This window comes from Lontra canadensis, unplaced genomic scaffold (genome assembly GCF_010015895.1).
Source record: "Lontra canadensis isolate GAN:19392208 unplaced genomic scaffold, GSC_riverotter_1.0 scaffold197, whole genome shotgun sequence".
Taxonomy (NCBI): Eukaryota; Metazoa; Chordata; class Mammalia; order Carnivora; family Mustelidae; genus Lontra; species Lontra canadensis.
In genome coordinates, this window is record NW_022631191.1 from 474,660 (window position 1) to 491,874 (window position 17,215).

Sequence of the window (17,215 nt, forward strand, 5' to 3'; positions counted from 1 at the left end):
ATTTCTTTAAATGGAAACTAAGATTATTTTTAAAAGATTTATTTATTTATTTTAGAGAGGAAGTACACACAAGCATAAGCGTGTGCCAGCAGTGGGGGGGAGGGGCAGAGGAAGAGAGGACTGAGAGAGAATCTTCAAGCAGATTCCCCACTGAGCCTGGAGCCCTACTCGGGAGCTCAGTCCCACCATTCTGAGATCATGACCTGAGCTGAAATCACTAGTCTGTCGCTTAACTAACTGAGCCACTCAGGTATCCTGGAAGCTAAGATTATTGATGTGTGAGACCTTTCATTTTATAGTACAAGCTTTTAATGCTATAAATTTTCCTAGAAGTACCAAAATACCATTTTGGCTGCATCTACTAAGATTTTTAAAAATTAAGCTTTATTTTGGGGGGGGCAGTTTTAGATTTACAGAAGAGTAGTTAAGATAGTACAGAGTGTTTCCAATTTCCATAAGACAGTACTGAGAATACCTCACACCCAGTTTTCCCAATTATTAACATCCTACATTAGTATGGTACATTTGTCACAACTAATAACCCAATCTTGATACATTATTATTAACCAAAGTCCATATTTTACTCTGATTTCCTTAGTATTTACTTATCTTTTATTTTCTGTCCCAGGATCCCTTCTAGGATACCACATTATTTAGTGTTCATGTCTCCTTAAGCTTTTCTAGGCTCTAACAGTTTCTCAGAACTTCCTTGTTTTTGATGATCCTGAAATTTTTGAGGAGTACCAGTCAGCTATTTTGTATGGTTTTGTTTTTGAACTCTTCTTTACTTACTAGCACCAGAAGATGCTCTAAGCTAGTTTTGTATATTTCCTGGCCGAGTCTTAGGAGCCACCATTTCCAAAAGGAATCCTAATTCCTTTTACTAGAGAATAAACTAGCCGGCTTCTCCCTCTCCCTCTCCCCCCGCCCCTCCCATTGATGCGTGTGCTTGCACTCTCTCTCTCTCTCTCTCTCGCTCTCTCTCGCTCTTCCTCAAATAAATAAATAAAATCTTAAAAAAATAATCCTATCTATAATGTTAATTTTTTTTAAGTAGGAAGTAATTGACCCAGTTTTTTTTTTTTAAGATGTATCCATTTAGTTGAAAGAGAGTGTGCGTGTGCACATGTGCACGTGAGTGGAGAGAGGAGCAGAGGAAGAGAATCTCAGACTCCCTACTGCGTGTGGAGCCCTTTGTGGGCTCAATCCCACAACCCATGAGATCATGACCTGAGTCAAAACCAATTGTTGGCTGCCAAACCAACTGAGCCATCCAGGCACGACTGACCCAGTTATTTTTACCTTGTGGTTTCTAGCCTGTCTTCTTTGGTCCATTGTTCCAGTTCAGTTGCACTGCCTCTGTGGTACTCCTTGGGTCTTTCCCACATGTGGGTCTCCCAGTGGTCAATCTTAGTCTTCGGCAGTTTTCTTAGTTCAGTTTTCATGTCTTTGGTGTACTGCGTTTTTCATGGCTGAGAGAAAGAAGTATGCTCAAGTGTGCCCCTCATAATAGGAAGAGAGTATAAGGAATTCTGTGCATAAATTTCTCTAGATTCCTGTTTCTTTTTCCCTTGCTGATCCTTTCATGCATCTTTTTGCTATAATAAACTTAACTGTGAATACAGCTATATGTTGAGTCCTTACAACTTTGATTGAATCATTCAATCTGTGAGTGGTCTTCAGGACCCTGAAACATAATTGCATTACGTAATCACAATCCTCAAAATAACTCTAAGGTAGGTAGACATTACTCTGTCTGTCTCTTATGGGTAAGAAGACTAAAGTTGGTGAGGTTAAACAACTTCCCTAGGACCTCAGGTCATAAGCGAGGGAATCCAAGTCTCTTTAATCCCAAAGCCTTGGTTCTTCACTGTTACTCTACATTGCCTCCCAGTACCAGAAATTATGTCTGCAGTGGGTTGAGAGAAGGCAGTGAAAGCTTATAGAGGGTGATAATGGTCTGAGACTGCTACATACAGGATATAGTATTTGAGTTGGTCTTGAAGGATAAATGAACAGGATTAAAATTGGTGAAGTGCTGTGGGAAGAGTATTGTCTACAGATAGAATTGCATGGTATAAGCATGCAAATGTTAAAATGCAAGATTTATCTCCAAGAAAGAGAATATAACAGTTGGGTGAAATGAAGCGTTTATGTTAGAATTAGAAGGTTTTTCTTACATACTTCAAAAAAAACTTGTGGCAATTGCCATAGCTTGTCTTTGCTACAGTTTGGTGTAAGATATATCTGATCTAACACGTAATTATATATTTAAGCTTAATAAATGAGATAGTATGTTTGTTTAGGGATAATATTTGTTCTGCAGAGATAACCATGACTACTGCCAATGACTTTGACACCTAAACAAGTTAAAAACCCACTGTTGTTAGTATTAAGAAACTCCTGAAGTGGAGGGGATGGTTTGAAGAGAAGAGTGAAATGCTGAAAACAGCATTTAACTGATACTAATCTTGTGGCAGTGTGAAGAATGTATTGGCTAGAGCTAGGGAGGCAGTCCATTTAGATCACTGTAATCATAGCATTCCATGTATGAGATGATTAAGAGCTTAAGAGAATTGTGAAAGTGGAAATATGTGAAAGATATTGTATAGGATGAATTGTCATGATGTGGTGATGACTGGATATTTGTATGTTTTTGGTGAGATCCAAATGTTTGGAGTCTGAGTAGTTTGGAGAAAATATGAAAGTTATCCTAGAAATATGACATTTAGGTAAACTGTTATGCCAAGACCATGTTAGGTTTCATTCTAGGTGTATTGAATTGAATAATTTATTGATATCCTAGTGGAAGAACACATTTGGGTTCTGAAATTGGATTGAAGAGGGGTAAAAGTTTGAGATAAGAGATGGCAAAATTTGCAATTGAGTGGTCACTAAAACGATCTGAATGTCGGCATCACCTTGGGGAAAAAAACAAAAAAGAGCAACAAGGACCATACTCTGGTTTTATTCATTTCATTAGTAAGAAATGAATATTAAAGAGCATCTTTGAAGTTTTAAGTAATGTTATAAGTAATGTTGACATTTTTTATAACTGTTAAAAACATTTGTACAGTACTTCTTTTCATGTAGGTATTTTCTAGTTCATGAACTTTAAGTGGTCTTTTATAGTATATGAATAACTATTAAATGAAATCAATAAGTAATTGTCCGTTCCATGTATAAAGTATAGTTAGGCAGATAACGTTCAAATAACATTTTTTTCTTCTCATATAGCACATTGTTCTTGGTAACTTCAGGAAGGTATGTGTGTGCATATCTTTCTGTTGCCTACTTAGGAGTCTTGCTTTAAGTTCCTGTTTCATTTCAATACCTGTTTGGTTTGTTAATCATTTCTTAGCACTTGCTGACTGTTGTGCCACTAGTGCACCAGCCATCATTACCATCACTTGAGGGTTCGAGATCACTTGTTCCATCACTTTCCCTTAGTGCAGAAATGTTCTTAAATGAATGACATTCAAACTTAGCTCTATGCAACTCATTTGTTTCTTAGAAACTAAGGGGAATAAGCACAGAAATACTCCTTAGGAGAAGCTGGGTAGACAAAAATGTTGGGACTAATGTGTATATGGTTCTGGCTGTTGTCTCCATTTTACTTGTACCTGCTGACATTTTTCCAGGGTAAGAAGACACTATTAAAAAGGTTCAGCTCCAGAGTCTTACCCATTTTGTTCTGCTATTTGTTCCATTACTGGAGTTGACAGAGAATTAGATGAATGTGCAGAGGGATAACAGGAAAAAAATGTCTTTATTATAGGCTGACTTGTTTTCTTTGGGTTTTAAGTCTTAGAAAAGGAGGGAATTCCATCAAAATTTGTATGTGATTTTGGTATCTTATGGTTGCCCAAAAGGTAGTATACATGATTTTTATAAAACTCTTTTGTATATGTGAAGATGGTCCAATTAATTAATTAAACTCTTCTTAAACAATTTTCATTAATGTTTTCATTTAATGCTTAATCCCCTTGAATCTAAGCTTTCAGTAATACAGAGTTTATTGAGAATCACAGACTTTGTATAAGCACTCATTCATATTATCATGTTCCTCCTTTTGAAGCAAGTTCCCCATTCATTTCCCAGTGTATTCTGTGTGTTGGTATGGTACAGTGGAAAGCACACTGACCTGTCAGGATACTGGGGTTCTAGCCCCAGCATATAACCTCAGCTTCTGGATCCCATTCTTCTCATGCAAAAAGTAGAATACTTGTTGAGCCTATATCACAGGCGTGTTATAGGTTTCAAAAATGATAAAGAAAATTACTTTGAAAATGTTAATATGGAGGCTTTTTGCATCATCTTCAGCAATTTCCATATTTTTCACAATTAAAAAAGTACCATAACAAATGTACAAGAAATGTTCATATGCTTGTTTAATAAAGTTCCTAAAAATGTTATTGTGCTTATATTTCACAACTGTATTTCCTAAAATTTATTTTAAATCCACTCTGTAAGTTTTGGCTTGTAAATCAGAGGAATTGGAACTTAATGAATTTTTTCTATGAGAATGATTTAGCAAATGTGTATAATAGTACTGAATAATTGAAAGACTTAGTGTGATGTTCAGATTATAGGGAATTTTTTGCTAACAGAGACTTCTGTAATTGATTTGCTTCATTTATTTGGACAACTTCTGTAATTGATTTGTTTCATTTATTTGGACATCTTATGCTCTACAATTCACGAGGTTCATATACCATCTGCATTCTTGTTTCTGCCATTTCTTTATCATTAACAAACAAAAATATTGGTTAAAAAGTTAAATGAGATTCTAGTTTTCTGATACTTGTTTAAAGTCAGTATGGTATACTAAAAAGAGACAGCATCCTCGTCTACACTTGAGCATTCCAAGTCTGAGTCAGCTGATGACTAATTGCAAGAATTGCAAGAACTCAGGCATATTGTTCTACTTTTTCTGTGGCTCATTTGTCCATTATAAAACAAGTGGTTTGGATTAGACTTCTAAGGTTCTTTTAAATTTTAACATTCTATGATTGTTTTTTAAAACTTCTGAGTATCTGAGGAAACCAATGTAAAGATTATAATTGGTACTCATGTTTTTAGAGAGAATATTTAGAAATATTATATTTGACTTCTTATACCTTATTTGACTTATACCAAGGTGACCATATAATTTGCCATCCAACAAGAGAAAACTTTTGAGAGTTAAAGGGATACTGTTAATAATTACTCCAGGGCAATAGCTTTTAAACCAGGACTATCTCAGATAAACTCAAATATCTGGTTACCCTATCTGTATCCCATATGTGGGGTTCTGTCAACTGCATTATTGGCCAAAGAACAGTATTTGTCACTTTTAGTTCTTTTTTATGGTTTTACTGTTTTTTCTTCTAGATCCATTGTGTGTGGAAAGTAATGTAGCATCATGCCAGCAATCTCCAGCTAGTAAAAAAGGGATGTTCACAGACGATTTACATAAACTGGTGGATGACTGGACAAAGGAAACAGTAGGAAATTCTCTTATTAAGCCAAGTTTAAACCAACTCAAACAGAGTCAACACAAACTAGAGTCAGACAACTGGAACAAAGTATACGAGGTAAGTTGTTTTTACATGTTCCTCTTTATTTATGAGAACTAAAACCAGGGGCTCCTTGGTGGCTCAGTCAGTTAAGGGTCTGACTCTTGATTTCAGCTCAGGTCCTGATCTCACAGTTGTGAGTTCAAGCCCCATGTTAGGCTCCACACTGGGCATGGACCTTACTTTAAAAAAAAAAAAAAGAAGAAAACCATAAAAAATTGATTCAATAGTCACTATGAGAGAATGGTGTGATTTGACAACATAGAGACTTTTATCCTTATCTAGATTCATTATATCCTTGAGCAAATTATCTTTTAGACCAGAGGTCAGCAACCTTTTCCTGAGAAAGGGGCCAGTTAGTAAATACTTGCAAGTCATGTCGTTGCAACTAGTCAACTCTGTTGGAGGCAAAAGCAGCCATAGACAAAACATAAGTGAATGCACGTGGCTTTATTCCATGAAAACTTGACTTACAAAAAGAGGTGGCAGGCTGTAGGTTGCTGTCCCTTGTTTTAGACTTTGATACCTGAAAAAGTAACCATCAAGTATCAAAAAGAAAGCATCTAGAGTGATGGTTAATTCAGTCCTGTGGTACAAGATGAGTTTGGTTTTGAGGAAAAGCTATCATATGTTGTATGTCAGTATTCTTAGAACTACTGAGTGATCTTAGTTGTTCATTTTTTAAAATAATTTTAAAGCTCTTTAAGCTAGAATATTATGAAAGGCATCTTAAATTCATGGGATGAGATGCCTAGTTAATTGCACATTGCCTTAGTCAGATGTACATGCATTTGAGATATAGAAAGATGTCCTCAGTGCATCTGGAATGGGAAGAAGGTAGGCTTAGAGAATAGTATATACAGTATTTGTTTAAAATTATGGACATTAGATATATGTATATACACACAGAAATAGGAAGAGCTATTAACAATATGTGGGATGGTGGAATTTGGGCCTTATTTAACTTTGTACTTCTCTGAGTTTTTTAAAGTAACACTTTTTCACGATGAGTAAATCTACTAAAATGTGAATCAGGGCTTAGAATCTGAACCCTCATAATTGAAAGAGATATATTTGTGTGTCTGTTTTTCTGTCATATTTGTGTACACGTATGTGTATATTTGTAGTCATTGCATGTAGTTTGGTAAAGAGGCTGAAAATACAGTTAGTGTTAATGTTGAATAAAAATTTCAAAAGCCTAGATTTCCCAAAATAGTAAGCAGTATATTTCTTGGGGACTCTGTATTTATCTTATTCCTGGCACTGATTTATACACAGATAATATCACCATTGTAAACACTGGAAGTCTTTAGAGGCAAATTTCAAGGCATAAATGCATTGGTGTTGCCAGTGAGAGAGCCTCTGAGTACTCTGTGAATGGAGACTTTTGTTGACTAGTAGGAGGATGGTTTTTTGCAGCATAATGGGGGATTTTGGAGGGAAAATGAGTAGAAAATGGAGTATGAACAAAAGTAATGAAGGTCTTTAAACAGTTAATACTCACCTACCTTAGAAGATTGCTGTGAGGATTAAATGAGGTAACACCTATCGAGTAGCACAAGGTAGTAACTACTTTTGTATTTTGAGTTCACTTGATTACACCTTTGTGTGGAAAACTCATCTCATAATCTAATGTTCTTGCTTGTTACTGAGCTTAGAAAAATTGAAAAATTAGAAAATTTGTCACAATTATGTTAGGCCCTTTACTATGTGCCAAGCCCTGTCCTAGACACTAGGTTTGATGAGCAAACACAAGTATGTGCCCTATCTCTTGGAACTACACTCTGGTGGGACAGTTCAACATGAACAAACTTATATAAATATAAAATTGTAGCTATAATATGGACTACAAAGGAAAAACTAAGATATCATAGGTAAGAGATTTGATCTAGTGAAGGGAAGTCAAATTTCACTGAAAAGGTGCTGATTGAACAGAGATCTGAGGAATGAGTAGGTGTTAAGTAGGTGAAAAAGAGAGGGCATGTGATTCCAAGCAGAAAGAACAGCTTATGCAAAAGTCATGTATGGGTAAAGGGATCATGAGGGGACTGAAAGTAAGCTAGTTTGGCTGAAGTGAAGAGAGCAGAGAGGAGTTGGTATGCAGTCAATCTGAGGAGGTTGGGAGGGTCTTAAAAGTGGTGATGATAAGGAACTTTGTCTTTATTTTAAGAAAGACGATAGCAGGAGGGGAAAAAAAGAAGTCGTTAGCCATTGAAGCCCAAGGGTTAACATCAGATTTGCTTTTCGAAAATATTACTCTGACTTGAAGCAAGAAGAAAGGATTATGGGGGGGGTGAGGGTAGAAGTTGATAGATGAATTGAAAGTTAGTCACAGTAGTCTATATAAAGAGAAGCTGAGATAAAAGTGAACAGATTCCAAGAAATGTTTAAGGGATAAAATGGAGGTTCCTGGGTAGCTCAGTCAGTTAAGTGTACAACTCTTGATCTCAGCTCAGGTGTTGATCTCAGAGTCATGAGTTCAAGACCCGTATTGGGTTCCACACTGGGCATGGAGCCTACTTTAAAAAGGAGAGAAAAGGGACAAGATTGAGTGATGGAATGATGTACATCAAGAGGGAAGCTGTCAAGACTAGGTTTCTGGCTGCCATTACTGGCTATCATTCCAGTGTACCATTCACAAGATGTGGAACATGAGTAGGCAGTGTGTTTTGGTAGAGGAAAGACTATAGGTCATTTGAATAAATTCCTTTGAAATATGCAGAAGTTTAAGTATAAGAAATCATCTCCAATTATCTTTTTTAAAAATAAAAATCACATTGTTTGTAAAATAATGTTAATTGTAGAATTTAATAAGTGCAGAAAAGTACAAATCTTAAAATACCACCTTCAAATCCCACTACCTCGAAATAATTGTCACTAACTATAGATAAACACCATTTCAGATGTCTTTCTATGTCTGTATATGTATACATAGAAATGACTTCATAAAAATGCAGTCATACTATATGTGCCCTTTTGAATCAGAGGTATTAAATTTTACTTTAATGGAACAGAAACACTGATATGAGGAAGAGATTTCTGAACTTAAAATAAATGTGTTTTTCACCACATGAGATACAGTCATTCATTATTGAGTCAAGCAAAAGCTTTTTACTTTCAACGTTTATTTGAAAGGCTTTTAGCTTGACTAGTCAACTTAAAAGAACTAAGCATTTGGGACTGATACCAAACTCTACTTTAAGTGAGAATTATTTACTTCCGTTTGACTTACTATTACTGTTTGCCTAAGATTTCAGTAATCTTGATAGATGTGTGTAATCACAATAGGACATGATAAGGAGAGTCAGGCAGGAATATATTTTCACAGTACTGCCAAAAACATAATTGTCTTGAGTTTAAACTTCCAAAAATGCAATAGGAATTTTAGACTTTAAGGCAATGAGAAGTGGGTAGGGCAGTGACATTTGTTGAGCACCTACTGTATATACTAGACTCTTCCCCTGTGCCACACTATATCATGCTCCTCTGTGTCCAAAGAATTACATAGTAAGCTGGTCTGTCGTGCTGAGAAAAATTCATGGGGCTAGCAGAAGGAAATAAAAATAGAACAGTACTGCTACCATAAAGAAATGGACAGTATTAAACTGTGAACAGAGATTTAGCAGGGTCCTTGGAGTTAGCTGGAACTCTATTCAAATCCTCACCTCACTGTCAAGTTGCTTAGTGATATTGGGTGTCATCAGTTTTGAGCTTCAGTTTCTTTATCCAAAAATGTCTCCCTTATAGGGCAGTAATGAAGAGGAAATGAAATAAGGTATGCAACAATGCTTGGCACACAGAAAGGTGCTCCAAAAGTGGTAGCCTCTTATAGTAATAATAGAAATAGTAAGCCAGAAGGAATAGGAAGGAATATAGATGGATAAAAGCATCGACCAAATGAACTGATCTTTTGTTTTTATTTTTGTTTTTGTTAGAATACTCCATCTACTATGGGCTACACACCAACATGGATTTCTTCTCTGTCCCAAATCCGTGGAGCTGTCCCAACCTCCTTGCCACAAGGACTCCCACTCCCTTCATTTCCTGGGCCATTACCATCATATGGAATGCCCCATGTTTGTCAATATAATGCTGTGGGGGGGCCAGGGTACCCAGTACAGTGGGTAGGAATTTCAGGAACACCGCAACAGTCTGTAGTAATTCCTACTCAATCTGGGGGACCATTCCAGCCGGGAATGAATTTACAGGCGTTTCCAGCTTCATCAGTGCAGAATCCATCCGCGATCCCTCCTGGTCCCAAATGAATCAGAGTAGAGATGAAGAAAAGGGAGATCTTTTTTCAGAATTATTTTCAGGACACCTAAGATACTAAATGTTCTTCTTCGTTCTGCCATATTTCCCCTCATTTGAGTTTACTTTCCACTGAATTTTTGTTGTTGTTGTTGTTCCATTATGGTATTTTATATAGCTCATCATTCTGTAGAACTGTGCAGTTTGTACATAGAGCACTGCACACAGAAATGATTTTTCACTTCAGATCCTATCCTCTTTGATACTTGATTTTTTAAAAATACCGTTCAGAATGCTTTAATAAGCTCAGCTTGAGCATTACCATTTCCAGGACACTTTCCATGAATTGCTGAGAAGCCCCCATTTTTTACTGCTGCTATCTGCAGCTGGATGATACTTTAAAATGTATAAAAACTATTTAAATTGATATTCCCCAAACGTGGATGAAGTGAGACCCTCCAACAGCCGGAGTTTTATGGGATTCTTCACATGTTTATCTTAGGTTTACCTTTCCCAGAAGGCAGGGTAACTTGCTGCAGGAAACGTTTTGGTATATGAAATTAGAATAACTTTGTCAACCAATATAGACCATGAGCCCTTTTTAATGTGATTTTCTTCCCGTCGTCACAGCAGGAGGAGTGAAGCCTTGTTTTAGGTGAGGCGGAGAGAAAGGAAAAAACAGAACTGTAACAGTTCCTTGATTCTGCAGATACTGTAGCTGCTTTAGGATTTCAATAGTAATTCAAAGCAGCTATCTCTTTGTTTCTCATGTGCACACTACATTGTTTTTGAGCATCTGAGAGGCACTGGTTTGGCTTGCATTCTTTTGTAAGGGATATATTGCAGCTGAAATGAATCTCATTTTGGGGGAATCTTGGTATTCCGAACAAAGAGGATTCAAGTTACACCTCTATTGATCCATTGTTCTGAAGTAAAATGTACTTGACACAGTAGGTTGTAGGTTTTGAGACTTAAACATGAAACACTGGCTTTACAGGGTTCTAAGGTGTGGGGTATACACTGTCCTGCAGTGAAATAGTAGACCCTCGAAGGACACTATTTAAGTTGCCCTTAGCTTTTTTTTGAGGGGGGGGGAATTGCCATTTTTTTAGTTGTTATAATTTCTTGTTAGTATATATAGCATCCTAGATGGTTTTAGATCTTAGATGATTTTGGCAGCCTCTTTTTAGAATCTGAGAGAGATCACTGTCAAGTTGCACTTTACTGGGTTTTATCCAGTTTTAGAAGGAGGTGAGACAATGTCAAAATATACACTTTTTGCTTTTCAAGAAGGCTAACTATAATGATCCTAAAAGGCTGGTCACAGAGTTACCTAATGCTCAGTCTGTGAAACCCAAATAGAATTCTTAAATGGTATTAATCAACTATCACATACACATGTTTGAAATACTTTCTACTCTGAAAATTTCAGCGTCATTTCTACCATACAACTACCTGATAATGAGTTCTATCTACTGGTAACCATTCCAAATTACCACCCAGCATTTCTTTGAACAGATTTTCCTCCATGTTCCTCTAAAATTTTTACCCCATGAGCTTGCCAAGTAATGAGGAAAACTCAATAGGTATACTTTTTTTTTTTTTTTGCATAGTCTACTTTGTGACATTTAGTACCCTTTTTCAAAAAAATGTGTCTGGTATTGCTTACCTGAGGATCACACTAACCATCATAAAGATTCTGTCACTATCCTTTGGGGTGTCTAAGGCAGCATTTTCAGAATTGCTGTTGATAAGAGCCACAGTTTCTTTTCATAAATCATACTGTGGTTTGGGTGAGTCTCTTATGTACAGATTCTTCAAATTTCTCCTACAGTATTGGTTTGCAAGTTGCAGTGATTTTAGGACATTAGTGTAATGCAAATACTTGCATTGCATTGTTTTCCATGTGTACAAAAACAATGCACCTAAAATCCATAATTCTTTAAAACTGCTTGTGTTTCATTATAAGAGTTGGCTTTGTGTAATTACATTAAGACTTACAACCTATAAAGTGAAAATCCTGCAGGTTTTAAGATCCCTTCCTCTCTACATGTAATGCTTTTAAACAGTATACCCCAGGATGAAAAAAACCTCCATGGATGACATGCACAATTACATTTATTAATGGCTGCTCTACATCAAATGTCCCACATTTTGCCACCACCTCTGTTTTAGGTATGATTCTTCATTCATTTGCCTGCAGACTTTTGCAGTGCCTTGTAATATTTAGAATCTTTTCAGATTTTTTGCTGGAAAGAAAAGTAGTCTTCTAAAGTTTGAAGATAGTGAATAGCATACTGCTGTCTCCATGCTGACCGCAGTAGTTGGATTAACATATGTTATGTATACATTATGTATATGTAACATGTATAAGTTTAAAAATACAGAAAAAAAGTGAGTTTGTGCAGAAATGAAAACAGTGTTATTCACATCACTGTGGGTTTTTATTTTTTTCCCATTAAATGTTTGATTCAGATTATAGTCACTTTGACTGTAAATATTGGCTAGTTTTCTAAGTAGGGGTTTTACATTATTTCATAATTTTGCTAACTCATATAATAGTGCTGTTTTCATCCTTGCTGAGGTAATTTTCCTTCCCACAAGCAGTTAACTCTTGAGGTGAAGCTCAGAAATTCCCTTCTTACTTAACAAAGAGCCTACTATATAACAAGGGCCTTCTACCCAAAACTGTCCTTTTCATTTTCCTTTCTGTAGGAGAAAGAGGTTGTACTAAACCATCCTACTTGTAAAGTTTATTTGGGGGATAGTCTGTATGTCCAACCTCTATGTTTACTTCTCAAAGTATAAGTCTGATGAATAGTACTGTATCTCCATATGTGGCAATGTGAGCATTTCATCATGAAGTACATGCTGCTATGTTTGTGAAGTTGGGTGTAACATCATAAGACTATGAAACCAGTATTGGTGTAAATCTAATGAAAATAACCCTATGTATATTTGTAGCAGTCTTGAATCTCTATTTAAGGTAATTTGCTGTAATATAACAAATATCCCTTTTGTTTTTCATCCTTTTCTTGCCAGTTTTATATCAAGCATGAATTCTCATGGTTTGACAGCAAAATTATCTGTGAAAGTTTAAAAGGCACTTTTCCGCTGTGATTTTTGGATTGAGTGTGGAGTGTTATGTACAATATGAAGGGATGTATCATTTTAGAACCCCAGATTTAATCCAGTCCAATTACTTTTGTTTATCTACCTCGTTTTCTGTGCTGTTTAGGGGTGCACAAGTAAACACTGCCTGTGAAACTTGCTTTTTTGCCTTGATTCTCAGTATTCTTTCAGGTTATAAATCTGGCCTGCCTCCTAGTCCCAGTGCTAAGCATGAGTTCAATATGAAGGGACCACCACTCTGCCATCAATCTGTGTTTATGTGATGAGAGCCATGTGCCTCTGCAGAATAAGCTTTTGGGATTTGGGGAAGGAGAGCAGAGAAAGAAATCAGCTGGTGGCAACGTAGGATTTAGTTTTAGGAGTCAGTCCTAAAAGAAATGGTAAGAAAGTATCTAGACAGTCCAGTGCCTGCAACTTTGCATCTTTTACTAAAGGTGCGTTTCTCGTCTGTGTGCCTAAAGGGCTATGTGTTGAAATTGCTTTAACTATCACAGTGACATATTTGCTCAATCCTATAGCAGTGGCCTGTCATTCAGCATATTAGCATACTGCTAGGTATTTTCAGTGGTATTTTGTTACCTTAAAATGGCTGTATGCTTTTAGTTGAATTGTAGTTGGTGGTAACTGTTTATCCAATCTCTAAAGTTTATTGGAGGCATTGACTTTCTTCTTTGCTGTCTTTTCTGAATGATGAAATGATGCATTCTTTTTCTTTTTCCAGAACACTCAGCTGATGTTTATAAGCCACATGTTCTTTGTTTCACATGGTTACTATGTATAACACTACAGCATATTTAATGTTAGCAAATACTGTATTTCAGGCTTCATGCACAAATACATTCCTGAAATATATTTGGGATTCAGTTATTTAATCTTCTGTTTGGTTTAGAGAAACTTGAGATTTGAGGTGGGGTGCAGGCCATTTTCTAGAATAGATTGTTCATTTTTTCATTCTATAGTGTATTGGGGACTTTTTTTTAATCCCCCTTTGGTTTTGAAGATGAACCGGCGGGGGTGGGGTGTTGTAGAAAAGGCCATTGATTTGATAAATGTAATTCTGATATTCAGTTTTGTTTTTTTTAAACCAATACAGACTATAAAATTGTGACACTCAAACTTGGTAAAGTCCTTTGAAATTAGTATGAAATTTTGACAGAGCCAAATGCTTTCAGTTCACCATGGAAATAGTCTTTGTATGTGAAGGATGAACACAAACATTGGTCAGGGTCCCTGATAGCCAACATAGGGAGGGGCCTGGAATGGTGCTTAGGTGACACTGAAGTTATTTTCAAGTGAGATAGTTGGAAGAGTGTACAAACCAACAGTTTCCATTCTGGAAGGTTTTCTCTTAATTAAAAAAAAAAAACTCAAAAAGGCTAAAAGTCAAGCAAGAAGGGAAGAGAGAAACTGGGCTCTTGAGGAAAAAAAAATGTGCCGGTGTAAAATAAACTCCTAAATGTGTGCTTGTCATCCTTCCTGTTTTTTTTTTTTTTTAAGTTACATTTCTTTTCCACTATAAGTTAAGATTTCAGATTGAGGTTTGTGGGCCACACCATACCCTCAGCAGAAATAGTGACTGATCGGAAAGTGCAGTTGTTCAAGGTCTGTCATGCTCAATCACTTAAAGCTGTAACTTGTTTGATATGAATATTAAGCATGTAGACCTAGTGCAGCATGGGAGCCACTCAGGAAGTTTATGCAATTAATAAACTTTCATGCATAATTTGCTATGAAGTATGCAGAATTTCAGCCACTTCTTTACACTTAACATTTAGTTGTATATGCGAACTCTCCTTTCTTAATTGGGGAATGTAGCATTATATAGAAAGAATGTTGTTAAACTTAATTTTAATCCTTCTTGACATTAACCTTTTTTTTTCCTTTGGTAAACCAAGTGATCTGCCTTTAAGCAGTCATCTGATTTTGGTTCTTTGAAACTGTGATTTTTATTTCATTTGTACCCAGCCATTGTAAGTATTTTGTTTTGTTTCTTGGAAATTTTGTTTTGAAAAAGAAAATAAAGGCTGTGTTATAAAATGAGTATGGTATCTTATTAAAATGCTTTCATAGTCACTGCAATCACCTGGCTTAAACTGGTTCTTCATTTATCAAATGTAATTTTTAGGAGATCTAAAAGATTTAGTCCTATAGATTATGCTGGCTGAACAAATTGACCAAGCCATCGATTATCTCTTGATGTATATAGCTCTAGCAAATTTTGAGTTGTACCTCTTCTCCACTCTTATCAATGAGCTATAATTATAATACTCATTATGATTTTTCTGAGTACCTGTTGTGTTATTTAGGCTTTTACCTGTGATATTTTTAATTCAAAAAACAATCCTATAAGCTAAGTCTTACTATCTCAACTTTACAGAGAAAATTTATGGATCAGAGAGATTAAAGAATTTGCCATGGTTAACACAACTAGGAAATGGTGAAGCCTGGACCCAAACTTAGGTCTGTCTGACTCCCAAGCTCATGGGAAAAACCCCAGGCCATACAACTCTCAGATACACTGTTGGAAAAATAATCCACATACATTTACAATAAGTTTCCATCTATTAATCAGGATTAGTAGGTGCTCTTTTTACATGTCTTTCATGAGGTTATATCCAGTGCTTGTTTCATCATTTCAGGAGTAGAACTGTGTTTATGGTACAAACAAGGATTCAAAATGTGCCCTTTGCACAAACTTATTAAGATTTCCTTTCATGTTGACAATGTTTATGGTACATGTTTAGGGAAAAAAGTATATTTGGAAATTTCCCTCCCACATCTCTCATCTACTACACTACAATGACTTAGGAAACTGCCAAATGAGGTCCGATCACTTGTTCACTTGATAACTTAGAAGAACTGTGCATATATTTATGCAACCAGCCCTGGAGGATTAGCTGAGGATTTAAAAAATATTTTTAGGGGTGCCTGGGTGGCTCAGTTGGTTGAGCGTCTGCCTTCAGTTTGGGTTAATACAGATAGACTTTTTAGAGTTCAACAGACCCAGATTTGTATTCTGGCTTTGTAAACTTGGGAACACTGCTTAACTTTTCCACTTTGATTTCCTTTTCTATAAAAAGGATAGCTGCCTCAGTCAGGTTGTTTCCAGACTAAATGAAAAAGCAAAGAGAGGGCTTAGCACTATACCTTGTACATAGTAGGTGTGCTCAAATAATAGTAATGACTGCTCAAGGGACCTTACATTATCACTATTTTAAGAGAAGAGGAAACAGGTGACAAAACTGAACCCAACCGGTGAGTCAATGTGAAATCTGTTGGTGGAAGAGATTAGGTATTGGCCCAAAAGGTCCTAGATGATGTAACAGAGTGAGGTCCAGAGGTGAAAGTGTTTAACTGGGGAATAAGACAATATAAAACCCACTTAAAATGTGCATCACTGGGGCGCCTGGGTGGCTCAGAGGGTTAAAGCCTCTGCCTTCAGCTCAGATCATGATCCCAGAGTCCTGGGATTGAGCCCCACGTCAGGCTCTCTGCTCAGCAGGGAGCCTGCTCTCCCCCCCACCCCTGCCTACTTGTGATCTCTGTCAAATAAATGGATTTTTAAAAAATCCTTTAATTTGGCCTTCATTTAATATTGCAAAAGCCCTATATGAAAATAATTTGAGGAAAAAAAATGTGTACCACTAGATAAAAGAATTGAGATGGCAGAACTGTCTGTGCCTAAAGTGTTTTGAAGGAGCTGAAGTAGTAGTAGTAGTAGTAGTAGTAGTAGTAGTAGTAGTAGTGAAAAAGGGGGTGGGGTCTTACAACAGAAGCTCAAGACAGAAATGAAGATGTACAGCATAGGTAATGGTCCAAATAGGAGCAGGACCTTGTGATAGATAGATGAAGAATTGCAAAGGACTAGCTGGTATGCATGTTACTAATGAAGAAATAGCCTCAGAAATTAAACTAGTATTTGTAAGTTTTCTCCATTCCAGTTCAGAGGTTCTCAACCCTGACTGCATATTAAAATCACCTGCCTGGGGAGCTACATAAAGCACAACAATGTGAATGTACTTAACACTATTGCACACTTAAAAATGGTGAAGATGGTAAATTTTGTTGTACGTATTTTACTTAAAATTTAAAATAATGTGTCTGTGTCCCATCCCTACAAGCAGTACTGTTACATCCACATATTAATATAATTAGGGTTGAGAACCACTGTCATTGTTTACTAATCAAATGACTGCCTGCTATTAGAGAGTTGCTGGTTCAAGAAAAACAAGAAATATGGCAGCCTCGTTAGACCTTCTAATTAACTATTTCCT

The 17,215-nt window shown here is 36.4% G+C and overlaps 1 protein-coding gene across 3 annotated transcripts in view; it reads left to right on the plus strand.

Annotated features, from left to right (window-relative positions):
- The window catches only part of WNK3 (WNK lysine deficient protein kinase 3), a 141,007-nt gene extending 126,693 nt beyond the window's left edge, over positions 1-14,314 (plus strand). For all 3 annotated transcript variants that reach the window (XM_032847954.1, XM_032847955.1, XM_032847956.1), the window contains 2 exons: positions 5,374-5,576; positions 9,494-14,314. In XM_032847954.1, the coding sequence (XP_032703845.1) occupies positions 5,374-5,576; positions 9,494-9,823 (533 nt within the window). In that variant the 3' untranslated portion in view covers positions 9,824-14,314. The remainder of the gene's footprint in view (positions 1-5,373; positions 5,577-9,493) is intronic.
- Positions 14,315-17,215: the final 2,901 nt, after the last annotated feature.